The sequence below is a fragment of the Emys orbicularis genome, chromosome 11 (genome assembly GCF_028017835.1).
Source record: "Emys orbicularis isolate rEmyOrb1 chromosome 11, rEmyOrb1.hap1, whole genome shotgun sequence".
NCBI classification, from domain to species: domain Eukaryota; kingdom Metazoa; phylum Chordata; order Testudines; family Emydidae; genus Emys; species Emys orbicularis.
This window is the reverse complement of record NC_088693.1, coordinates 51908735-51936658: the sequence shown is the minus strand read 5'-3', so window position 1 is coordinate 51936658 and position 27924 is coordinate 51908735. Positions and strand designations below refer to the sequence as shown.

Below are 27924 nucleotides of genomic sequence, written 5' to 3'. Positions count from 1 at the left end.
AGATGGCAGAGAGTTATAGGAGGCAATAAAAGACTTGAGAGTCCTTCCTAATTGCTCAAGTCATTTACTGAGAGTATCTCCAACACTATGAACATTTGTTGATTCTCTCTCCTAGAGCTTACCACAAACAATAAACCAGTTTTCTTGCCCTGGGAGGTATGGCAGTTTCTGTGTGACTGCCATTCTCCAATTTCCAATTGATGCCACCAACAGGGCCGGGCTTATATTAATAATTGCTTAAGAGAAGACTGATGGAAAACTGCTTGGGCGAGTGGCATGTGTAGAGAGTAATATGACAGCACTGTGTCAATGAGGATTTCATTGTCATTCAAAAGGAGACAATTGATTTTTCCAAGATGTGTGTGTCTGAAATTCTTCTTGTATAAACAGACATTCTAGAGTCATTTCAATATGGATGCTCACTCTCCCTGAGGCATGCAAGTTAGTCTGATTAAAGCTAATGCAAGCTCAGCATGCATACTGAGAAGGGAATATATGCGTAGGGATGTTTACAAGAATATAGGCCAATGGGAGAGGAGGGAGACAGCTGGTGAAGTTGGGATTTCTTCAAATGTTGCTTTGCCACATCTGCAAAGTCATGTCCAAAATCATCACCTTCCAAAGGTAGGACTGGTGGAAATGACATTTGGGTGCATATGGGATGGCAAATATGTAAGGGGGAAACTGCACCACTCCTCCCCCAGGCAGACAGGAAGTTTATTACCCACACTGTTTTAAAAACCAGCATTGACAGCAGCAGCACAAGTTTCCCTACATTGCCTCACCAACAACCACTGTGCTCCAACTCCGTTCTGGAGGGAGCACCCCAAAAGATCGGATGATAGTCCAGTCTCTGAGTCCGTCCAATCCTTGGCCCCTCTGCCAAGATTCCTAATAAGGGTGCTGGGGGATTCTGTAATGTGAACACTGGAAAACAACAACTCATTTCACACAGGCCACAGAACAGCTCTCAAGTCGTAGTCACTTTCAGTCACCACAAGCCCAGGCCAAGCTCCAGTGGGTGAAGGGCTTCATATTCCATTATTAATTCGCTGGGGTGCCCATTTCCACCATAGTTTGGATTTTTGGCAATTCTCACTCCCCCCATGCCTCCAGGCTAATCTCTAAAAGGAAACATTTAATTAAAACGAAAAAAAAAAAAAAAAAAAAAAAAAAAGATAGACAGGCATGTTACACCTTAATAATTATGCAACTTTGTTAATGCTCACCCTGAAGCCACAAAAGTTCTGCAAGTACACAAATGTGTTCAAACTAATATGAAAACACTGTCAATTTAAGAGGCAATCCCAGTATATCCCAGCTTGTCATGACAAAGGGGAAGAGGAGAAAGTGGAAATTAGACTATAAGTAGCAGAAAGATCTGCTCAAATGAATTACTGAACACTCCCCCTGTATCATACACATGCAGCAACTGTATTTGTTACTATTGTTCAACTATTGCTTTACACAACTCCAAGTTTCTGATATATCGATGGAGAATGCTTGCCAGATATTAATAAATGTTATGGTGCTGTAGATTACATTTGGTCTTAAAACCTTCAGCAGGATATTTTTAGGTTAACATTAATGGTGATATGAACATTGTGTATTAAGAGCGGGTTACCTGCAAAGGCTGGTTTTCAGGCATCAGATTGCTTTTAGACAGCTGTACCATCTCCTTTATTTGATAGACAGCGTAAGCCAGAGTAACCCAGGGAGAAGAACTGATCCCCCACGCAGGCTTGTTCACATCTTCCTGTTCTTCTTGGTGCTTCGTTTTCTTGGGAGGAAGTCTGGGCTCAGTTCGAGGCATGATATCTTCGAGGCATGACTGTTGATGTATGAGGTCGATGGTTGCTATTGGAACAGGGCTGGAAGGCACTGGGATCCTTTCTGCCAGCATTGTCTTCTCTGAAGTATAGGGCAACATAATCATCAATGAAGTCAGTGATCGTTACAAGGAAATTGAGAATCAAAGCACTGAACATGAACATACACAAACATGCTTTGCAACACACTAAGAATTACTCTGTTCCCTAGCTGTGATTCAAGGACCTCTTGATACCAACTGGCAGTGGGTACAGGGATTCCTCTGGGCTCACCAAAAGAATGTCATGTAAGGTCTCTAATGAAAGCCCGTGTCACACTGGTCATCAAATAATCATTGTGAGATGTATGTTTGGAAAATATGCAGAGTTATGCATATACACTAAAAATTATGTTCTTTTAGGTCTGCAAGTTCAGACAGATCAACAAAAGGTAATCCACAAGTCCAGGGAGTGTTCAGTGGAACAGAGGCTGCACACTCCAGAGGGAGGATTCGTGGGTTGGTGGGCACTTATCTCTAACATGTACAGAGACAGAGAGGCCTGTGGAGCCTGGAAGCCAGTGCTTGCGTTGCCAGAGGCTGGTGGCTTCAGGGAGCTGAGCCCCAGGCAGCACAGGTAAAGCTCCCTCATCCTAAGGGCAGGTGGTGGTGAGGTGCCTCATAACCCTGGCAGTAAGAATTACACTGTTCCCTCCCTAACATACACTTCTATTGTACGTACACCGTTAAGAATGTGGCTCTATCACAGTTTTACTTTTGATTTGAAAAGGACTGTTTTCAATCTGGGTGTCATACATACAGAAGAGCTGCACCTGTAACCTCAGTGACAAGTGTCAGACACATAACAGCAGAGAGGCCACCAAGCACATCAATCAGCCACGAGCTGCCCAGGAAAGCTACTCCAGCCTTGACCTGGATTCAAGTCTCTCTGCAGCACCACCGCACCAAGGCTTGCAGGTTTCCAGGAATCTGTTTTTGTTTCAGTATATGTTTGTATTTCCATGTTAAGTGCAATTTAATAATAGTAAACTTCACTCTTTACACCCAACTCTTTCCTTGTGACTGACCATTCATAGTTATAACCACCAGGCATCATGTGGTGAAATTCTGTGGCCTGTGTTATACAGGATATCAGACTAGATGATCATGATAGTGTCTTCTGACTTGAAATTTATGCATTTACTGTTCTTCTGATGGACAGATCAGAGAAAAACCCTTCCCCAGGAAGTTACAGAGAAATTAGGGAGTTGGTGACAACAAAGGAAACCCAAGCATCTGTCGTGGTGGTTTTGGCTACAAGCAGCCAGTTCTAACACAGGGTAGAAATGATCCACTTTTCCCTCAGTTCTTATAGGTGACATGATGTTGTTTCAGACCAAGATGGTTTTAACAATTGCCTGGAAATATCTGATCAATGCAGTGATTTATTGCCTAACAAACTGTGCCCTAAAGATTCTGGATTGCTGCAGGACATTTTTATATTTTTATATATATTATCATATATTATATATATATGAATAAAATAATAAAGTAGGCAGGCTAGATTTTTTTAAGCAATAGCTCTGTGTCATGTAAAACAGTCTACAGATGACATATACTAATTTTTCCTCAGACATTTTCAAAAGAAAGCTTAAATAAAATACAAACAAGTAAAATACTTAAGGCACTGCTATGGCAAACAATTAATCACATGCTTAGCTATACTCATGTGAGTAATCCCATTTAAATCAATGAGACTATTACAATGCTTAAAGTTAGGCTTACATTTAAGTGGATGCAAGATTTATGTTTAAGGTTTACAAACAAGTACACAGATGCAGAAGGAAAAAGAATAATTGGAATATTAAATTCTAGAGAACTATGTCCCAAGAGAAAAATATGAATCCATTTTGGAGGTTCACACATGTACTCCATATGCAACAAACAGCGATTATCCCGTCCAAGTTTCTCTTTTGTGCCATTATCACTTGAACACAGGTGGAAGAAATTAAGGCAAAACAAATATTTGAACGTTCTTAAACCCAGGCAACTCAAGAACTATTGAAGGACAACCCTTGTATTTTTAGGATAAAGAAAAATGAACTTCAGATCTACCTAGGTTTTAGTATGGAACAAAAATAACATTTGGGTAAGACACTAAATGTTTGCTTATTATTTTTCATCTCTATGAAACAGGTTTATTCTCTGTCTGTAAAAATAATAATATATAGGATTAATGAAAAAAATGTCACAGCTCCTGTGGAATGATTCTGGGCTAGTTTTCCTGTATTATGGCCAGATATCTCAAATATCACACAGTGTCTCGAGTTAAGAACATAGGAACAGTCTTGGTCTCATTGACCTGAGTATTTACCTTCTTTTTCATCAGGAACAGCTAGCCACTGGATTAATGCAAAGAGTAGTAGGATCACTAAACAGGCCATTCCTATCCCCCTGAATGTTGCAGCAGCCCCTGTAATGAGAATTATTTTAGAGCATTTGTTTAGGTAATACAGGAAAAGACAGATATTGTGATGACTTCATTCGGTGCTTAATATCCTATTAAACTTTCTTTTTATATGGCATCTCCATTGCTGGAGGTTTGCAACCATAGCAGCCCATTTTGTATGATCTTCTGCTAATCTCTTTGTGGATGAACAGTCCTTTTGATCTACTCCGGATACCACATCAGAGTCCATCCAAGATCAAACTCATTAGGTTATTTCCCGCCCCTCCCTTCTGGCACTTTCAGCAGCAGGTTATTTTACATGGATTCTGAACAAATTATGCTTTCACTTCTCGATTGAGTGTGCAGAGGTTGCATGATAACCACACAATAGTGAACAGCCATTGGTCATCTCATGAAGGATTCATCCAGCTGCCTAGCTGAGGACAGGGCAGTGCTTAGGAGTGGATTTGCTCACATAATACTAAAAATTCAAGGCATAATATTACAAACACATACACATATAATTATCAATGTACAAAGCTACATGTGTATAAATAGATTTTTTATGTGATTGAGTGTAACAAATATGGCTTCATTAGCAATACATTAAGTGTACATATGCTTTTAGTCCAGTTTTGCTGCACTACTAAGAAACTGCAATCACACTTAAATAAAATGTTTGCTTACCAAGATAGTTGACCAAAACCCCTCCGATCACAGCCCCACATCCTCTGCCCAGACCTAAGTGGAGACCTTGTAGAATCCCCTGAGCTGAAGTTCTTAATTCTGGAGGCACTGCAGCACTAAGATACGAAATACAAGCTGCCCATATGGCTGCATGGGTTACACCTATGGAGAGGAAACATTTTAGAACGCACTAAGTATGCTGTCATGATCGGTTTTCATTTTTTAGTTGACAGCAGTAGTTAAATGTTCTGGGAAGGAAGTGTTTATAATAAAGTACAAAAGTCAGCCATATTCCTCAGTCTTTCATGAAATAACAAAGCTTTCAATTTTTTCTGTGATGCCCAACCTGCCTAGAGATGCAACAACTAGGGCTGTCAATTAATCGCAGTTAACTCACGCAATTAACAAAAAATTAATTGCGTTTTTTAAAAATCACGATTAATCGTAAAATAGAATACTAAGTGAAATTTATTAAATATTTTTGATGTTTTTCTACATTTTCAAATATACTGCTTTCTATTACAATACAGAATACAAGTGTACAGTGCTCATTTTTTATTACAAATATTTGCACTCTAAAAACGATAAGAAATAGTATTTTTCAATTTACCTCATACAAGTACTGTAGTGCAATCTTTTATCGTGAAAGTGTAACCTACAAATGTAGATTTTTTTTTTTGCTACATAACTGCTCTCAAAAACAAAACAACGCAAAACTTTAGAGCCTACAAGTCCATTCAGTCCTACTTCTTGTTCAGCCAATCACTCAGACAAACAAGTCTGGTTACAATTTGCAGGAAATAATGCTGCCCACTTCTTGTTTACATCACCTGAAAGTGAGAATAGGCGTTCGCATGGCACTTTTGTAGCCGGCGTTGCAAGGTATTTACATGCCAGATATGCTAAACATTCATATGTCCCTTCATGCTTCGGCCACCATTCCAGAGGACATGCAGACACTCGTTAAAAAAAAATGCATTAATTAAATTTGTGACTGAACTCCTTGGGGGAGAATTGTATGTCTCCTGTTCTGTTTTACCCACATTCTGCCATATATTTCATGTTATAGCAGTCCCAGATGATAATCCATCACGTTTGTTTTAAGAATACTTTCACAGCAGATTTGACAAAACGCAAAGAAGGTACCAATGTGAGATTTCTAAAAAGAGCTACAGCACCCGACCCAAGGTTTAAGAATCTGAAGTGCCTTCCAAAATCTCAGAGGGACGAGGTGTGGAGCCTGCTTTCAGAAGTCTTAAAAGAGCAACACTCAGATTTGGAAACTACAGAACTCGAACCACCAAAAAAGAAAATCAACCTTCTGTTGATGGCATCTGAATCAGATGATGAAATGAACATGCGTCAGTCCGCTCTGCTTTGGATTGTTATCGAGCAGAATCCATTATCAGCATCCATCTGAAATGGTGGTTGAAGATGAAGGGACATATGAATCTTTAGCATATCTTGCACGTAAATATCTTGCAACCAAGGCCGTACTTAGGCATATGCGGCTGCCTAGGGCACCCGGAAATTAGGGGCACCCCTGGGTCTTAGTGTCCATCCTCCCACCTCTTCCTATCCTTGTCCTGACCCTTCCTGCAGGCTCCCACAGCTAGCCTGGTGAGTCTTCCTCCCTAGGGGATCTAGTAACTTTAAATGAAAAAGCCTTCCAGACCTATTATCACAACATTGAAACTGTTAAAGAGCCATTCAAGTGGTAATGAAGCCATTTAACAGGCATTTGCCAACCCCTAGGTACAGACGCTCCCTGGGTTACGCAAACCCGATTTACGGAAAAAGTTCTGTAAGTTTTTTTTTTTTTTGCGCGTGCACAATAGTCGAAGATACGTTCCTGACTTACGCAAAATTCGACTTATGCAATGTGATCTGGAACGGAACACTGCCTAAGTCGGGGAGCTTCTGTATATATTGTTAGTTTCTGAATTTACTGACAAAAACAGTTGTGCATTACTGTAATATTTACTCAGAACATGTTAGTCTACAGGACCTTAGTTTAAAATTTGCTTTAAAAATATTTAATTAGAAGATTACTGAAGATTATAAAATCACATCTCTAAAAAAATTCTTGCATAGATTATTAGATGCACAATCTCCGTATTCATCTTTAGCCTTAAATGCTTGGATCTTCAGACATAGTTTTTGAAATAAATCCTTCAAAAGACCATCCTTATCTAAAATACACATTTTAATTTTAATTACTATAGTACACAAAACTTGCTTCCAAAGTCTTCTGTCCTTTCTGTCCATTCCCCATCTCCCTTCACCGCTCTGTTGAAGAGCCCTTAAAGGGACAACACCCCTTTCCTTCCAGATAGCTGGACAAATGAGTTTCCCTTTCTTTACTGCTGACTATTTGATGAACTAGAGAACCCTCTAGCAAAATCAGTACTTAGTAAGATATAAAATCCTTTGTTATGCCTAAAATCTTTGGAAACATATTTTTTAAAAATAACAGGAGTACTTGTGGCACCTTAGAGACTAACAAATTTATTAGAGCATAAGCTTTCGTGGGCTACAACCCACTTCTTCGGATGCATAAAGAGTGAACCATATATTGAGGAGATATATATACACACACATACAGAGAGCATGAACAGGTGGGAGTTGTCTTACCAACTCTGAGAGGCCAATTAAGTAAGAGAAAAAAAACTTTTGAAGTGATAATCAAGATGGTTCAGTACAGACAGTTTGATAAGAAGCAAGTGTGAAAATACTTACAAGGGGAGATAGATTCAATGTTTGTAATGGCTCAGCCATTCCCAATCCCTATTTAGCCCTGAGTTGATTGTGTCTAGTTTGCATATCAATTCCAGCTCAGCAGTCTCTCGTTGGAGTCTGTTTTTGAAGTTTTTCTGTTTTAAGATAGCCACCCGCAGGTCTGTCAAAGAATGGCCAGACAGGTTAAAGTGTTCTCCCACTGGTTTTTGAGTATTATGATTCCTGATGTCAGATTTGTGTCCATTAATTCTTTTGCGTAGAGACTGTCCGGTTTGGCCAATGTACATGGCAGAGGGGCATTGCTGGCACATGATGGCATATATCACATTGGTAGATGTGCAGGTGAACGAGCCACTGATGGTATAGCTGATGTGATTAGGCCCTATGATGGTGTCACTTGAATAGATATGTGGACAGAGTTGGCATCGGGCTTTGTTACAAGGATAGGTTCCTGGGTCAGTGTTTTTGTTCAGTGATGTGTGGTTGCTGGTGAGTATTTGCTTTAGGTTGGGGGGTTGTCTGTAAGCGAGGACAGGTCTGTCTCCCAAGATCTGTGAGAGTAAAGGATCATCTTTCAGGATAGGTTGTAGATCTCTGATGATGCGCTGGAGAGGTTTTAGTTGGGGGCTGAAGGTGACAGCTAGTGGTGTTCTGTTATTTTCTTTGTTGGCCCTGTCTTGTAGGAGGTGACTTCTGGGTACTCGTCTGGCTCTGTCAATCTGTTTTTTCACTTCAGCAGGTGGGTATTGTAGTTTTAAGAATGCTTGATAGAGATCTTGTAGGTGCTTGTCTCTATCTGAGGGATTGGAGCAAATGCGGTTATATCTTAGAGCTTGGCTGTAGACAATGGATCGTGTGGTGTGTCCTGGATGGAAGCTGGAGGCATGTAGGTAAGTGTAGCGGTCAGTAGGTTTCCGGTACAGGGTGGTATTTATGTGACCATCGCTTATTAGCACAGTAGTGTCCAGGAAATGGACCGCTTGTGTGGACTGATCTAGGCTGAGGTTGATGGTGGGATGGAAATTATTGAAATCATGGTGGAATTCCTCAAGGGCTTCTTTTCCATGGGTCCAGATGATGAAGATGTCATCAATGTAGCGCAAGTAGAGTAGGGGCGTTAGGGGACGAGAGCTAAGGAAGCGTTGTTCTAAGTCAGCCATAAAAATGTTGGCATACTGCGGGGCCATGCGGGTACCCATAGCAGTGCCGCTGACTTGAAGGTATATATTGTCCCCAAATGTGAAATAGTTGTGGGTGAGGACAAAGTCACAGAGTTCAGCCACTAGGTTAGCTGTGACATTATCGGGGATACTGTTCCTGATAGCTTGTAGTCCATCTGTGTGTGGAATATTGGTGTAGAGGGCTTCTACGTCCATAGTGGCCAGGATGGTGTTTTCTGGAAGATCACCGATGGATTCTAGTTTCCTCAGGAAGTCAGTAGTATCTCGAAGATAGCTAGGAGTGCTGGTAGCGTAGGGTCTGAGGAGAGAGTCCACATAACCAGACAAGCCTGATGTTAGGGTGCCAATGCCTGAGATGATGGGGCGTCCAGGATTTCCAGGTTTATGGATCTTGGGTAGCAAATAGAATGTCCCTGGTCGGGGTTCTAGGCATGTGTCTGTACAGATTTGTTCCTGTGCTTTGTCAGGGAGTTTTGGCTATCTTAAAACAGAAAAACTTCAAAAACAGACTCCAACGAGAGACTGCTGAGCTGGAATTGATATGCAAACTAGACACAATCAACTCAGGGCTAAATAGGGATTGGGAATGGCTGAGCCATTACAAACATTGAATCTATCTCCCCTTGTAAGTATTTTCACACTTGCTTCTTATCAAACTGTCTGTACTGAACCATCTTGATTATCACTTCAAAAGTTTTTTTTCTCTTACTTAATTGGCCTCTCAGAGTTGGTAAGACAACTCCCACCTGTTCATGCTCTCTGTATGTGTGTGTATATATATCTCCTCAATATATGGTTCACTCTTTATGCATCCGAAGAAGTGGGTTGTAGCCCACGAAAGCTTATGCTCTAATAAATTTGTTAGTCTCTAAGGTGCCACAAGTACTCCTGTTATTTTTGCGGATACAGACTAACACGGCTGCTACTCTGAAACCTGTCATATTTTTTAAAGTTGGTGAAATTTCATAAACCAGTCTATTGGTACGGAGATCACACAAAGTAAATTAGTGTTCTCTTTTTCTAAAAGCAATGAATATTGTTTTGAACACACTAAACCTCTGTGACTGATTAATTTAAAATAATGTCTTTGTTTCAGTGACTTAAATATGTACTAATCTGGAATGATTACTTTATGAAGGCTTAAGAGTACATTTAAAATATAAAATCAATTTAGAAATACTCATTAAGAAAATGTAAAACAGAGAAGAGCTGCATCATGTATTCCATAATATTTAATGTTGTATTCAGCAAGACAGCTGACTTGCCCTTACTACAAAGTTTTTGCAAATAAATCTCTGACAAACTTCAGGGCATATCAAAATACCTGCAACTGACATTTTTTATTCCCAAGTTTAGTGCTTTTAATTAGGTACCTTCTGCATGTGCAGTCTTCACCATCTGGCATGCAGTGGAAAACATCCTCCATTTTCTTTTAAAAAAAACACTCTTCTGCAATTTCTTTGGGTTCAGGGATTTGGCTGGAAGGGGGTGAGCAGGGAGGGGGAGGGAAGAGAGGAGGGAGACAGTGGGGAGAGGGCAGGGCCTGGGGCGGAGCAGGAGTGGAGTATGGGTGGAGCCACAGGCAGAAGAGGTGGGCTGGGGAGCCTAGTATCCTTGCTGACTCGTCCCTCCCCCCTACCCCCCTGGGCTGCGAGCCCAGGCTGCTGTCTGGCATAGTGGCACCAGTTTAATAATACTGCGTAGGGTACCATAAATCCTAAGGACGGCCCTGCTTGCGACGCTGGCTAGAACAGTGCCATGTGATCGCCTGTTTTCACTTTCAGGTGACATTGTAAACAAGAACCGGGCAGCATTATCTCCTGCAAATTGTAATCAACTTGTTTGTCTGAGCAATTAGCTGAACAAGAAGTAGGACCGAGTGGACTTGTAGGCTCTAAAGTTTTCCATTGTTTTGTTTTTGAATGCAGTTATTTTTTGTACATAATTCCACATTTGTAAGTTCAACTCTCATGATACATAGATTGCACTACAGTACCTGTATTAGGTGAATTGAAAAATAATATTTCTTTTGTTTTTTACAGTGTAAACATTTTAATAAAAAATAAAGTGAGCACTGTACACTTCGTATTCCATGTTGTAATTGAAATCAATATATTTGAAAATGTAGAAAACATCCAAAAATATTTAAATAAATGGTATTCTATTATTAAACAGCGCAATTAATCACGACATTTTTTTTATCACTTGACAGCCCTAGCAACAACCCATCTTTCTGTCAATAGCTCCTCCTCCTCATGAAAGTAGCTGGGGGCTTCACAAACCCTAAGACTGGCTCATGGCTTATGGGCAATCACATTGTCAATGTTTCTTAGGCTACGTTTGCAATACTGAGCCTGTGCAGGCATAGCTATAGCTGCCAGCACTGCCTTGTAGTTTAGACGTAGCGAACACCTACAGTACAAGGAGTTCTGCGAGGGTAGGAACACCACCTCCCTAAACAACGTTAGCTATGCGAACAGAAGCACTCTTCTGTTGGCATAGCGGCATCTACACCGGGGTGCTGTCAGTCTGGCTCTACTGTTGGGGGTATGGTTTTTTCACACCCCCATGACTGACACAGTTATGCTGATATATGTTTTAACTGTAGAAAGGCCTTAACATTACTGCCACATTGGAAGGAGTTCAAAGGCTAATCCTTATATGTACACCGACATACCACTATGGAAATCAAACTGTTTAAAAAAAATAAAATAAAAGCATGTTCTAAGAACCATCTCAAAATCAGTTCTTTCCAAACTCTTGGCACTACTCACTTTCCATTTGCACTTGGCTTTGGGAGATCTTGGCTGACAGACCACAGAGGTTCCTCAGGGTTAGGCAAGGTACAGTAAGCTTTGCTTATGCTGTTTTGAGTCAGAGGCAACAGGATTTCTCCCACTGTTGTAAGTCTGCTTTGACTAAGCATGCCATTACAAAATAGTTTTGCCCACCGGCTGTCAGACATCACCAGTTTCCATTGCTAACAGTGGTAGAGGTCCTTTCAGATATAAATAATGCATATGCATTTGAGGCACTCTTGGCTAATCAAATTAGAATACATTTTGGGTGCCTTTATTTTTTTTCTTACCATGGAAAAACAGAATACGCAGAGACAATTTTGCCTAAGGCAGAACATAGTGGTCAGATGTCATGGAGCAAGAAAAAATAAAAATAAAAAAACCAATTGGCTGGCAGGGAGAGGGGAAGATTGCTATCTGCAGCCTCAATTTGAAATCCTGACTTTGGGGCAAGAGGCAAGAATAAAATGGCAATTTTGTAGAGAGTTACATGGTGAACACACCTGAAGCTATTTTACTGTGGTTCTGCTTTAAAAAACCCTCATGGATTGGGTGGTGATATTTTTTCGAGGTTGGGTGGAATTAAATATAGTCACAGCTCGTCCCCTGACTAGCCATTGCTAGCATTTGTCCAATTGCCAGTTTAGAAAAATGGTTTGGAGAATGGATGATTTAACCAACAAGGATCAGTCCTATGTACCTGATTTATTAACCAACATCAGGGAGAGACAAGTTCGGTTCTGCAATTGCTGATCAGTGTAGACTGAACAGCCACATAAACTAAATTAAATAAGAGAAGAGTAACAAATCTGTAGGTTGCATACTGACATACAAAATTCCACAGTATTCATTTAATGAATGGCAATATACTGGAATTGATCTTCTGGTCAGGAGCCTATTTGATGGCTAGAAAGTTCTATGTTTATTTTTCACTCTCTGCAAAAAGTCTGATTTAGATACTTTACAACAAAAATATCTGGGAGCTTCAGGAAACTTAGTAATGGAGGGTTAGTCAGCAGATTACAGAACACACCATGATTAAGTACACATCTAGAAATAATTTTTGAATTGTGAGTCTGTCCTTACTTATAACACATCAAGCTTGTTGAAAGATGACTTATGCTAGACATGCTGAATGATTTTCAGACTACTTTATACAGTACACATGGGTCCAAAATAATTTTAAAAGTACTAATATTGAAAAACCTACTGGTTACAGAATGATGAGATTCCTGATTGATTTCATTGTAAGTAGAAAGTAACTATTGTCTTCTTGATCCCCAATTTAAAGGCGTAAACTAACAAGGGTGATTCAGTTTTCAGAAAACTATGTCTCATGCTGATTAAGGAAATCACTTAAAAGCTTATGTAATGCATTCAGACGGTCAATTACAAAAAAAAAAAGAATAAAATATTAATCATCAAGTTAAAAACCTGGCAAATCCAAAACATTTCTGGTGTACTTTTAATAATTTGAGTACCATGCTAATTAATTTGGTAAGGAAAACAAAGGCTACAATACTAAAAAGGCATACACACCCCAAGTCTAGAACAATATGGTCCAGAGAAATGCCTGGTGTTTTTAATTCCCTTCAAAATGAACCTAATCCCTCCTTTAGAGCCAAATAGGATGAAGTTAGCTTTTTATTTTCTGTGTGTTACTAAATCATTTGGTTTTTGCGATGGACGTCTATATAGCATTGGCAATTTCAAACTACTTTAAAACCGAACCCTAGTAAGAAATCTGTTTGGATTAGAACTAGTTAAGTGTTTCAAGAGAGACTGTCCATGTGAAATATAAATCAAAAATCAAATACATTATCTTGCTTTAGCCACTGGCATCTCTTTGGACACAAGATCTACAGTAACAATTTACACCAAAGTTTTCTACTCATGCTCACCTCTAGCAAACTAAGCTTTAGAGCATGGATATTTTATGGGATGTAATTCATCCAAACAAAAAAGGAAAGATATTTTATTAATTACCCACATCCCCCTCTCTCCTTTGGGTAGTCAGATACATATACTCTGACTCTCCCACCTAGCTGTTTAAAATAGCCACAAATTGATTCTGTGACCCCATTCCACTGTTACACAATCCTGATGTACAAAGGAAGCTCTATTGCAGAAGGCACATGAAGAGACCTGCTCTGTCTTGGCTGGTCTTGTCTTGTGAGGACTGTTCCATTTTATGTCAGTTAACTATTCTATTGGAACAAATCTGGCATTGTTTCTCAGATCATAACAACTGTGCATTGCTCCTCCTTGAAGAGTCACAATCAAATCATAACCTTTATATAACCAGATGGTCAGCGCCTATATAAAGAGCTTTCAAACGAACTGGGATTGTGTAAAAGGAAAAGATTTTAGTATCATAGCCTATCCAAAAAACTGGCAGAGTCTAATAAAACTGTGGTGAACAAACCACCCCTCCCTCTCCAAAGTGATTTACTCCACAAAAGTAACCATCTTTGCTAACTTAAACTGGAGCTTCAGGTGCAAAAGGAAAGCAAGATTGGCCCTGGTACTCATTTCTGGAGCTTTTTAGCCAGTTGCCACTTTGTAACAGCTCCATATCTTTAAAATTGATATTTTCAGGTCCCTAGTCTCATCACCCAGCCGGCCAATTTAGAATGGCTGCTATTTGACAGATGAGGTAATTTTATACTGGGAAAAATTCTTTGCCAGAGCAGAGTTCAGCCCATTGTTTTGAAACAGACATGGCCTGAGTATTTTAGTGTTAAAACGACAGTCACTGTATTGAGACAGAAAAGTGATTGATGAGGCTCTTAAGCTTCTTTATATCTATTAAATGCAAAAAGTCAACATGTTTGAAAGACAGCAGTTAAGAAGGGTGGATTTATGCTTGGGTTAACTTTTTTAAAATACTCTAGCCCCCAAGGAAAATGTTCTGGAACATCCTGTCTCTGTTAAAGATTTCAATGGCTTTCTGAACTTCTAATTTAGGCTACTGAATGCTCTACTGTAACCTGACAAGAATTGAAGACAGGTTACATTAACTCATTTCCTTGCATGTTTGGAGAATTAACACATGCAGCATTGTATTTACACCTCAGAGGCACTCATTTGGCAGGCAGCGTTGACACTTCTAGCAATTTAAGAGTTAATCCAATCCCTTATTTTCATATAACCGTGCATGTGTGAATAAACAAGGCTTATAGTTTCCAAACTCTTTCATTAGGAAATAAGTGTAAAATAAACTCCTCTCATTTCTGAAGATGCCGTGCTTGGAGCAGCTCTCACCAACTTATATACATTGATAGCAACGAAATTGTAGCATGGTTAAAATTACAATCAATAGATGCAGTTTGTACAAAAATCTCTCCATGCCCTGCGGTGGCCTTGAATTCTTATCTAGAAATGCAATATAAATTTCTAATTTTATGTTAATTAAATATTTAATCTTCTTTAAAATTAACTTATCCACCATTACATACAAGTATTTCATTTACTTTGATTTGACAATCAGAGACCAATAAATGAAACAGTTTTACATAGAGAACGTCAGGCATCACAAATGTCAAATCCCACCCTAGGTAATAAACAGCACAAGTTTGCCATATTTTACTCTATCAGTTCTGCTAAGTATATAATTCTACAGAAAAGTCATTAGGCATTGGAAACACTGTTAGAGCATATTGTGATAAGACACTTATCAAATCAACAATTTTGAAATATTACATTCAAATGCGCTCATGTGATGTATATAATTAAAAAAAACATTTGGAAACCAGAAGCACTAGATCAAAACAGAAGATTCATTAACACCACAACTTGTAGTGATTCATCGGATGTTGCTCACTTTAAATGGGAGAGTCAAGTAATCTAGGTCTCAGATTAGAACCATCTCAAAAATGGTAATATGGTGTGGGGGGTGATCTTTCTGTGAACTGTGTTGCATGCTACAGTAAATTAAGAGTATAAATGGTAGAAAGTAAATCTGAATTATAGTAATCTAATACTGTATGCTTTTAGTAACACAGCTAAGGTCTTTTTAAAAAAAATATTAATTTTCATCTGACAGTAGGACTCAAAATGATGCTTCTGCACAGACCACACATCATTAATATCTCTAATTTAAAATAACGGCCCTGTAAGCAATTGATTTGAATAAAAAGTAAAACTAAAAGGCTTGCCTTGTCTTGCAAGCACATACAGGGCTTTGTTGAAACCTAAGTTCCTGTCAGGTTACAATAGCCTAAGCTATAAATCACAGAACGCCACAGAAAAACAATTGCAGAAAATTTTAACAGACAGGACGTTCCAGAACATTCTCTTTGGTGGCTAGGGCATTTAAAAAAAAAAAAAAAAGGTTAGCACAAGCATAAATCCATTCTTTTTAACTGTTGTCTTTCAACCATGTAGATTTTTGCATTTAATAGATATAAAGAAGCTTAAGAACCGCAGCAACCAAGCAGCATGCGCAGGTGTGTATTCAACCCATGCTTCTGTCGCTTTGTTTAGTTATAGGGTGTGTTGATCTCAAGCAGATCTGTTTGGATCAACAAACAGAACAGTGTGCGGATCAAATGCAGAACCAACCTCCTGACGTCAAACCTTTTCCATGACAACCACTGTAAAAATTTATGAGACCATAAAGTCTTTTGGGATATTTATAGTCAGAAGCAAAGAGCTACTGGACTTTCTCTTAATCACAGCTCAGATGGCAACATGAATAATTAAATGGCTTGCTTTAAACTATAAGATCATAACTGCATCATCTTACCTTGAAGTACTTCCATAGGGAGAACAGTCCAGGCATTTTCCAAATAGGAGATATAAATGTAGCGAGCTGTATTACAGGCAAGGCCAATATAGAGCACTCTGAAGGGAGGAAGGGAAAAAAACAGTCAGAGGTTTGCAGTTTCCATGTCTTGTATGGTACCATAAATACACCTGATTGCTTTCTAAATCCTAATAAGAAAGCGAAATGCAGCGCAAGGAAGTGTGTGCTCACACATAACAATTTCTTACTCAAAAATCTTACTTTACAAAGATCCCACACCCAAACGCAACCTCTTCCCGCTCTGCAGGCATGCAGTTAAACTTGTTCCAAGTTAAAAATAAAAATGTGATTGATTAAATTTAAACAAAACCCCAGGAGAATTCTTTTCAAACCACTAATGGAAAACAAATTAATCCTAAGTAGAGGGATGTTTCTGTCTAGGGTTAACAGACCCTCTGAGCTTCTGACTAGGTACACCTCTACCTCGATATAACGCTGTCCTCGGGAGCCAAAAAATCTTACCGTGTTATAGGTGAAACCGCGTTATATTGAACTTGCTTTGATCCACCGGAGTGCGCAGCCCCGCCCCCCCCGGAGCACTGCTTTACCGCGTTATATCCGAATTCGTGTTATATCAGGTAGCATTATATCGAGGTAGAGGTGTAGTGTCTATTCTAATTTTATGCAATGTCCTATTGCATTATATTTTAGAGAGAATATGGTTTCTATCACACCTGACACCAGCCTTTTTAAATGCCTCAATGATTCAGACATCATGATGTCCTGTAATTAGTAACAGAGCCGTACAGTTTAAGATGAGTATAGGTCCATATTATTATAGGAATTTATTTAATCTATGCTGATGTAAAGTTAGCATTACAGGAGTTGCATCCAGTTCACTACTTCTCTGAAATACGTACTCTTCCACAAAAAACAATAAATACTCTATGTAGTGACAACACTACTGTTGTCACCGGTCTTGTTTTCAACAGGACAATCCAGTTTGGAAGCAAGAGGTTAAGAGTCAGGTTTTAAAATAACTGTTGACCAGAAAGCTCAAGCCCAGTTTTCCCAGTTGATTTTCTCATCACACTATTTAACCAAACGTTTTCTCTCCTTTCCTGACTTCAGGCTTCAACCCAATTGCTTCTTCCTCACCAAGCTAAACTGTCATTACTAGAAGCAACCTTTGTTGTACATCATATCTTTCCTGTGGCTCTAAAAAGGAAATATTCTAGTAGGCGGAGATAAATCATCTCTTTTCCAGGACCAGGGAAAGAGGTAGATTTGGATAACAGACTAAATTAGTCTAAATTAGCGACAAGTCACTTTCCCTTGTTGTCCATCACTGACTGGAAATGCAATCTCTAAAATCAGAAAGGAAGAGGAACGTGACTAAACCCCCGTACCATTCACCCATACATACAGGGGTAACATTAACTTCCTCCCTGGTTTGCATTTGACAGGTACCAGGTTCACCTAACTTTACAATAACCTTTTCTGATTTTTTAAAAAATAGGTTATTTTTGGCTCTTGATTTCAGCCACTCTTTTAGCACCCTGCTTATTACATCTCCCTACAGGGCAAAGATGAGACTGCAGTATTTACTCATCTGCACTCAGGTGTTTTGTAAAATATCTTGTTATTCAACTTGCAGGTTTCTAGTGGACCTGTTCCAAGTGGGAGCGACTGCAGAACATTCAAGGTGGACCCACAGTTAAAAAAACCAAAACCCTAATCTTTGAATGATGCACTGCACCTCTTAAATAACCAGGGTACGAGGGCTACTCAGAATTGACCCACAGGAAAATTAAAAAGGAAAGGTTGGCCTGGGGGTTAAGGCACAGGCCTGAGTCTCTGAATATCAGGGCTTTATTTCTTCCACAGCCTCGAACTCACACTCTTAGCAAAGTAATTTAATTGTCATTTAATTCAATTTACCATGTGTAAAAATGGGCTAATGCTTTCCTATTTCACATAAGTATTGTGAAGCTTAAATCAACATTGTGTTAAGAAACTTTGAAAAATCTAAGATGCAAAGTGCTAATACAAATGCAGTATATATTTTTTTTTAAAAAGAGGTCCCATGATGTTCAGTCTTTCTGGCTTCCACTCAACAAATTCCACAGCATGTACTATGCTCATGATATCACTACCCAAACATAACTACACTGGAGCCAGCCTACTGGCATCAGGTAAGCCTGTGCTTTCTGCAGTAATGCCCAGATTTGCAAAGTTTGTAATATTTTATACCTTATAGTAATTCATGTATTTTTGCAGAAAGTCTTACCAGACACCCCAACAGGCCGGCTCCAGACTCTCTGCTTCCACAGGTGTGGCAGGGGGTTGGAGGGGGTCCATAGCCGATGTGTGTTGCCAGGATAGTGACACTGGATCACCACTTAGAGCAGAAAATGGGGAGCAATGGCAAGGCCGGACATTAACAGGCAAAGCGGGTAGGGAGATTAAATCTGTAGTGAACAAGAGCTATAACAAATTTGTTCCTTTCATCCATTCATCTCTACCATCTTTCTAACAACTTCACTTCTTTTCCCTGATTGACTCCTGTGCATACAATTTCTTGCCAACTTTCTCCCAAAGAGAAAAATGGCCCTATTCAGGAAGCACACTTTTCATATCCCTCCTCACCAGTTTCTCTTCCTTTCTGCCAGCCTCCATTAGCTCAGAAGCAAAAAATCAAGTAAGGAATACGGACAGAGTTCTCCTGTTTACTTGTCTTTCAGAATGTTCAGCTAGATATTTATAAATCGAACCCAAAATGATCACATTTGAGTGTCAAAAGTTTAAGCACCTAATTAAAAGTGGCCTGATTTTTAGAAGGGCTGAGCCATTGAATTCAAGAGCTAGTAAGTACTTAGGGAGCCCTCATCATAACCTCTGAGCAACTGCTTGTTTGATTTTTCTCATCTTTCCATGATCTTTCATATCTTAGGACACAGCTCCTTAGCAGAGTTGGGCAAATATTTGATTTTTCTGTTCACTGACAGTTATGAAAAAATTAACCAAAATTGAAAAATTTCAAACTGGAAAAAAAATCCATTTGGGGCAGTTGTAAAGGGCTAGATTTACAAAAATACATGGAGGAGCCACTGCCCTCCTTATAAAACTTTTAGTCCAGTAGTTAGGACACTCATCTGGGATGTGGGAGACCGACGTTCAATTGCTCTCTCTGCCTGATGTGGAGCAGGGACTTGACTTGAGACCTCCCACATCCTAGGTGAGGACCCTAACCACCAGTCTATAGAGTCATTCTCATGCTCTTTCCCTGGCCCAATGACTATTCATTGTCATTCACAGTGACAATTTATAGTACACCACCACCACCAGCTCCTCCTGCCATTTTATGAATGGCATCTAAGGCCTGGGGGGGGAGATGGGGATCAAAACTATTTGGCAAATTTCTGTCAAATTTACTAATAGTTTCTGGTCAACTAAAATTGCATTTTTCAGTGAATAAACTATACACATGAAATTTTTTGCCCAACTCTAGTCATCACCCAACTGTTCCCCAGGAGAACAATGGGTGCTAAACAATTTTGAAAATCTGTCCACTTAATTTAGGTGTCTAAATGAGAGCTATTTTGAAAATCTGGCCCTGATGCTTTAAACTTCCTACCCTCCATATGACATGCAGACAAAATAGCTAAGTGCCAGCATATAAAAACTAGGAAGCAACTGGAAGAGTAGGCTTATGCCCAGAATAGAGCAGTGGTATTCAGAACTGTCTGAGTTAGCAACCAAGAAAGAAGTGCTCATTGCCAGAGAGAGCAATTATCTCAATTTGAAGAAATTTGGACCCCTTCTCTAGATACATCTAGACATAAAATATTGAGATGGTTCAAAGAATGCCATACCTTCATTCCACCTAACCTCTTTTTCTCTACCCCCTCCTCTCCCTATTCATGTGGATCATCTCCTAGCTTATTACTGTTAACCCCACCCTGACATGTTATGTCTATGTGTTATTGTCTGGTTTTGTATTGGCTTGTCTTGCAGGTTTGACAAATTGTAAGACTGCATAATTCCATTAGAGATCCTGTGAAGCATGTGAAATTTGGAAACTTATAAAAGCTGTAAGTCATTTACCTTTCTATTGTTTGCTTCTTTATGAAAAAAAAAATTCTTTTTAAAAAGGAAGCAGAATTTCAGTGCAACATAGCACAGAACTCTCAGCAAGACATCCTGCAAAATACCCACCCCACCACCACCTACATACCTCTCCATCAGAGAGCATGCCAAGTAAATGCATTCATATGCTTCTTCTTAACCTGAGTAATCACTCAATTAAGTCATAAAACCTCAATTTGCTGAAGAGAAAGGGGGAGAGTGACAAATAGCATGGTATAAGGGTTAACGAAGGAGACTTGGAATAAGGACACCTGAGTGCTAAGCCTAGCTCTGACATGGATTTGTTCTGTTGTACTGGGCAACTTATTTAACTTTCAAATACCTCTTTTGTCCATCTGTAAAATGGGGAATACTGCCCACCTTTATAAAACGCTTTGAGATACCCGGAGACACAAGTGGAAGGCACTAGATATGAAGTACAAATACTATTAACACTGTTTTAACAACTTTCTGGTTGCATGGATAGCCTTATAACTACTTCGCTGGCATTGAATTGTGCACAAAGCGCTATGGTAATCTCTAAAATGTTTACAACATAATTTGAGTATCAGTACAGTGATATGTGAACCTGCTGTGTGTCTCAGAGCTAGAGTTGGGCAACATTTTTCAGATGAATAGTTTATTTGCTGAAAAATGCAGCTCTGGTGGACCTAAAACTATTTGCAAATTTGTCATGAATAGTTTCGGCCAGTCACAGAGGAGGAGGCAGCTGGAGATGGTGATGCCACCAATGCCCCCCTCTTGTAGTCTTTAGCCCAGTGGTTTGGGCACTCACCTGTGATAGAGGGAAACCCAGGTTTGAATCCTAACTCAGAAACAAATCCAAAATGAACTTTTTCAAGATTCAGTTCAACCCAAATCAATTATTTTTGATTTTTCAGAACCTCCATCAAATCAAAAAATCAGTTACCCTCCCAGATCTACTCAGAGCTCACATAGGGGTTTGAGCCTGGAATGCTGGAATCAGCAGTTTCAGGATACTGGTGGATGACAGTTGTGTGAGTAGCTGAGAGGAGACAAGTGTTTGCTCAGCTAGCTCCCAGATCTACCTAAGCACAGCTTACTGTGAAAAGTGCCGATACATTTCCCCCCCTATTTATCTGTGTCAGAGCTTGTGATTACAAGAATCAAGCCTGTGCCTGTCTCCAAAAACTCAGGCAGAAGGGATAGTGAAGGTATTAGTGCTAAGCTATCAGAAAAATTACAGCAAGAACTTCTATTCTTTAGAATGGGAGGAAGAATACGTAGACACCAGTGTACTTCTTTGCTAGTAGTAGGAGTTAAAGGAAGATAAAAACTTCTGCTGTGACCTTTCCACACCGTAACAGAAAAGTCATAGTCATTTCTTTCACAACAGACCTAGGAAGTCTTCAGGGCTGGGTGTGGAGTGGCAGGAACCTTTCCCCACCCACTATTATATGAGACCTTACAGCACAGTTTCTGGAGACACTTAACCCTGTATATGCCAAAATTGTTCACATTCTGTTTTGGGCCATTAAAAAATTATACAGATGTACAACATACAGCCCTGGTCTCGTCTGGTTATCCCTGTTTTCCATAAGATACATTAAACATCCCTAATGCATTAGTATAGTTGAAAGCTAATGCTACTCATTTTATTAATAGGTGGAGTAACCTTAAAATAAAGTAAAATAAAATAAAGCAGTCATACCAATCAATGTGTATAAAGCAATGCAAAGGGGATCACATACGGGATCATTAACTCCTCACCTTTGCCAGTTCGTTTTCACTTTTTGGGAGAAGGGGCTTTAATGCAGTGGACCAAGAGTCTACATTATTTTGCAAAGTTCAAAGAGCTAGTGGAGAAAGATAGCATCTGGGGCGGACAGTTTGCAAGTTGCTATGACTAAAATATAAATAAGTATTAGATAATACTAAAATATGAAAAGAATAGGACCAACAGTTAATTTATATTCATTGTTCTGGCTGTGGTTATAAAGGGACGTGTTAAATTGACACTAGCTACTGTTAGTATCTAAGCAATTTAGGCCGAGTGACGCAATACACTCTGCCCAATATCCATCTAAGTTTAGAAGAGATGGAATTTCTTTTTAAAAAGAAATCCTTAATATGGGAAATGTAGAGCAAAAGCAGCAAGGTCTACACCTCCATTCTTGTCCATTTTACCCTCTTACTTCCACAATCCTGCCATTTCTCTTTCCTACTTAAACCACACATGAAAGAAAAAGGACTAAACCTAAGTTTTTGTACTATAATCAAGCACATTTTGAAAACACCAGAAAATGGAAGTAACTTGATGTAGCCCTATGACTGACTGCGCTGACCACTTTGCTTGTATATTTTAGCTCCTCCTCCCCATACATGTTTTTAGAGGCATTAAGGTCCTTAGGGCAGGGAATTTCTTCCTATATATGTGCGTACAATATATAGCACATTGTGGGTTCTACTGCAGTATAAAGAAAAATATTAAGAGGGGGAATTAGATCTCATGTTAAGAGTTGATCTTAACTCCCAAGGTTGCACGGGAGCATTATACTACAGAGCTTTATAATTAGTGTTGTGTAAACTAACTCCTATTGATATCAAGATTATAAACAACAAAGGTTAATGAAAAAAGCAGTGTTTAAAGGTACTCTAGGCAGCCAGGAGCTATGGAACTGTAGATTCCAAAGAATTTTGCATGTAGGAGATATATGTCAAAACTGGCAGTCTCCTGTTCAGCGATTGCATCATACCCAGATTTAAAACCATTTTGACTACGGTCTGCTAATGACGGTTCTTTCCATGATTATTATACATTTCTCAATGTCACTGTGACCCTAAAAGAAAATTGTGCATTTAACATGAGTAAGTCCCAGGTCCAGATTATCTCCACAATTACATTGCATACACACAAACAGACAAGATTAATTATTATCTCTTGTTCATTTATATACCTTTATAGTCAATATACACATGTAAATTTCAGGGCTTCAGCTCCATCAAGGAGTACTTTCTGGTGACATCAGGTGCTACATATGTATCTCTTACCTAGGCCATGTCATTACTAAAACCTCCAGTATATAGAATTTAGCCATGGACTGTCAAATAAATAATTCTTGAATCTAATCTTTTACTTAAAAAGAAAGCTTTCCCTTCCATGATCACTCCTTCCACTTCCCTTTTCCATCCAAATGCATCTAGATCCGTAGTAATGAATATACTACATTCACACATCTGGCACAAGACCTCTTGTCAAAACATAGTGCCTCATAACTCCACCAGATTATTTATGTTTCTTTTTCCAACAGACACGGTAAATGTCAGAGGAGAAATACATATCTTTTTAGACTGCAATCCATCTAGTGCCTGTCACATAACAAAGCTAATATTCAATACACTTCATATGAGAGGAGGAAAGCAAAATGTAGTATGCCAAACAAGACGTTTTCATGCTGCAGGTGTAGAGACTGTCTCAAGGTTTCAGCATGGTCTAGGAGCTGAAAATGAAACTCTTCTTTTTTCCTTTGCCTGCGAAGTGCCAGTAAATTTTGTCAAACTAATTATGTTTAAAATTTAAAGTTATGAAAGCTATTTATCCTTATTATGCAACCCGCTTAAATGGAAGAAAGCTATGAAAATATGACAACTCCTGCTTCACCAATAAAAACAAGCGACGGGAAGGGAGAGAACATCTTGTGATCAGCACAGAAAAATGTATATTGGTTTGCTTAAAATAATGGATCTAGATTAATTAAAAGCCTAAAGACTACTTGGTATAAAATTTGATATCCCATGTGCCAAGCACAGTAACTTGAGAGATCACTTGAAACATACCTTTGACTGAGGTCAAAAGAAACACAACAGTGGGATCAACTCACTGAAAACAAACAGGACAGGATGCAGAAAAAAACCTGAATGACCCATATGGTTGAAAATGCACTGACATCTAGATAACAGATCCTCAGGTGTATTGGGAGAGGGTATGGGAACAAGACTACATATACAGTTCTATGAAAATATGCTTTGCCTCTGTTTAGGGGACCACCGTGAGATGTTATAATATTACACACTTTAAGATAAACAAGCCCAGAATAGATGGTTGTTCAAACAAATCATGGAGTTTTGAAGCAAAATCATTGAGGATGCACTTTAAAGTAATCCTTTCAAGGTTAAACTGCCAAATATCACTAAAGTGCTGAGAAAATATTTTGGGTGTTATGAATAAGTTATATTATATACATGTTTAAAATGAACATTTACTTTATCAGGCAGTCATGTATCTGAGTGTACGCAGGTCAGGACAGAGATCTTTAAAATAAGGGGCAAGAGTGGTTTTGGAGAAGTGTTGCCTCACTGTTTAAATCCACAGTAAAACAGAGTGCTGCAATTCAGAGACTGTAACCTAGTTCCATTCTCTAGAGAATTTATTCAAGGTATTTATATAAGTTTTTGTAATATAAAGTTATAGCACTGGAATATATTACAGATTCACTGTGTCACATTAGGAATTTGAAAGAGATTGGGGGGAAAGGATCACATTAAAAATAAGGCTTGCTAGAAAAAATTCATAGTAAACTTTCACCAGTTTCTAGCATTTTTTTTTTTTTTTTAAATATTGGGTAAATGCTACAGGGATCTTTATATTATCTCTTCTGTTTCTATTGCACTGGACTCCTACCTTGCCTGATATATCAGAGAGACTACACTATTTCTGGATGTACAGTGTTCTAGCACCAACACAATATCACTCCCTGAAATACTTCTAGGGATGGTGCTGGCAAATACTGACATCTTCACAGATGGTGCTCTCCAACAGTTAAGAGATAAGTGAAGTGGCCTAAATATCCCACTTATCTGCAGGACTGGGGGAGGGTATAAGCTCCAGGCAGAACCATTCTTGGTCCAGCTCAGCCAGGAAGAGCACAACTTAAAAGAAGTCTCATTTATAAGCAGCACAAATATAGTCAAAAAACAGGATTCACAGGAGGAGACTCTTTAAAATAGAGAAACGTGAGGCTAACTCAATTTAATACTCTACACACTTAGCTCCACTAACACATGCACAGTTCTGTAGTGATTATTGTCATTTGCTTACCTGATGTGACCAATCAGTTCAATCAACTTGTGGCTAAAGAAGTAGGCAGTCAGCTCAGACACGTGGCTCAAGACAGAACAGACTCCAAAGAGGGTGGTAGTGCCATTCAGGTCTTCCAAGTGCCAGTAGAGAAAGGTGAACACAAACCCATACCCAAACCCCATAAACCAAGCCACGAACAGCACAGACCCATATTGTATACTGCAAAGGAGCTTTATCAGGTCCCAAAAACTGAATGACTGAGACTGGCTTATGCTGCTAGGGGTGTCATCAGAGGATTCAGTGGAGGCATTTCCATCCACCTGTGGGATCTCTACTTCCTTCCTCTTGTTTTCATCTTCTTTGTAGTGGTTATAATGGAATCTGAACTGGGTGGCCACAATAAGCGCCATTGACATCAGTACACCAAAGACTATGAAAACAATCCTGTAGTTCTTGTACTCAGGAGCTTTACACCCCAGACCTTCGATGATCACTTCTATACGGGTATAGTCTATACCAATTCCCACCGATAGCATGGCCAGTCCCCAGCCCAGAGAACCCCACATCCGTTGCAAGCCATAGCGGTCCCTATGTTTGCCAAGGTATTGGAGAGTCACGGTGTCCACAATGGTAACAGATGAGGCACTGAAAAACTCTCCTATAATAACAACCAAGAGAATGAGTAGAAAGATAGCTTCTACTTCTTGATGATCATAAACCAGCATGACGTGGTCAGAAGATACTGGTTTCGTGGTGACAACAGGTGGTGGTGTAGGGTGGGTCATATTTCCTGGTAGTCCTGGGTTAGTGGTGGTATTCTTTAAAATAAAATTTGTATTGTTGTTATCCAAGGCAAGGTCTCCATTTCTGGTCTGAGCAGAAAATGGAAACAATTCCAAAGTTGGGGGACTGTTGGCTAACAGGTCCCGCTTCCCACGACCCTTCTGTAATGTAGCACTAGCTGTAGTTAGTAGAGAAGAAATGGTGGCATTTTGCGGCAGCGATGTTAAAAGGTGGCTGGCATTGGAAGGATGTGGTGGTGGAGGGACCTTTGGTACACATCTTAAGGTAGCTGGTCTAACAAATCCAATCCCCAGGTTAAATAAAATCCAACATAAAAGCGAAAAGAGAAGGACAACTTTCCCTTTTTTAAAGCGATCTGCCACCACTCCCCAGAAAGGAGCACTGCAGAATTCAATAAAGTACCTAATGCCCACCAGAAGTCCACTCTGACTAGGCGACATGCCCAGCTGCTTATAATACACAGGAAGCAATGGGTAAAGGGAGCCATATGCAGAATAAAAGAAAAAATAAAAGACCTTGGAGATCAGAAGATCATTGTTTATTTTGACACAGTGTCTTTCTAACCAGTCTAGCTCCTCATCTGGGACAGCGGTGGTCTCAGTTGAAGGGGTTTCATTTTGGGGCTGGAGATCTTGCTCCTTGGAAATTCCATTGAAATGATCAGCAAGCACATACTCTCTCTTCTGCTCTTCTTCATCATCAGTTAAAATGGCAACTTTATCATCAGCCGCCATAGCTCACCACAAGCATCCGATACTCAACACACTCTCCACAATGACTGCAGCTATCCTGTAGGGCAAATAAAATAGACTACGGTTAAAGCACAACACAGAGAAAGAAGGGTGCAATCATGGAAGGTCAGGCACGAAGGAATAAAAGAAAGAGCCTCTTTTTATTACTTACATGCCTTGCCCATAAATACCTCAGGAGCTGAGGAAAGAAAAACATTGTATTCAACTGTTCATTCACTTTGATAATGATAGACAATACTGGCAATCATGAAAAAGTGGATTTAGTGACCGACACTGCCACTACTATAGCAACTTATCTTCCAGTAGCAGTTCTGTAGCTCTTTGCAATAACCATCCTATACATTTATTACAGGAGAGATTTTCAAAGGCACAAATAGGAGCTAAACAACTAACTGCAATTTGTGCCTTTGAAATCTCCCCCTACAAATCATCTGCTTTCCTAAGAATCTAACTCCAGTATTTACAGTTTTGCTTAAATAACCGTAGGACAGGGAATGAGGTGACTCAGGGGACAAGTAATGAGTCATATCCATTCCACCTGAAGGCATCTCCAACTGGAGTCCCATTTTCAGAAATGCTGAGCATCTACAACTTCAGTTGAAGTCAGTGGGACTGTGGTTGCTCAGCACCTCTGGGAAAAAGAAAAGTAAGACCCCCTAGTTCCTAGTGGACAGGTACCTACATCATAAAAATCATCCTCACAATTAGGCTGGAAGCCTCAGTAGCAGGGGGCAAGGATTGAACAGACATGGGACTAAACTGATCTTTTT

General features: G+C 39.4%; 1 protein-coding gene across 1 annotated transcript in view; it reads right to left on the bottom strand.

Annotated features, from left to right (window-relative positions):
• Window positions 1–27136, bottom strand: part of MFSD6 (major facilitator superfamily domain containing 6) — a 29041-nt gene extending 1905 nt beyond the window's left edge. The window contains exons 1-5 of the mRNA XM_065413726.1: window positions 25617–27136; window positions 16409–16506; window positions 4944–5105; window positions 4182–4280; window positions 1625–1911 (exon numbers count right to left, since the gene is read on the bottom strand). Of these exons, the coding sequence (XP_065269798.1) occupies window positions 1625–1911; window positions 4182–4280; window positions 4944–5105; window positions 16409–16506; window positions 25617–27136 (2166 nt within the window). The remainder of the gene's footprint in view (window positions 1–1624; window positions 1912–4181; window positions 4281–4943; window positions 5106–16408; window positions 16507–25616) is intronic.
• Window positions 27137–27924: the final 788 nt, after the last annotated feature.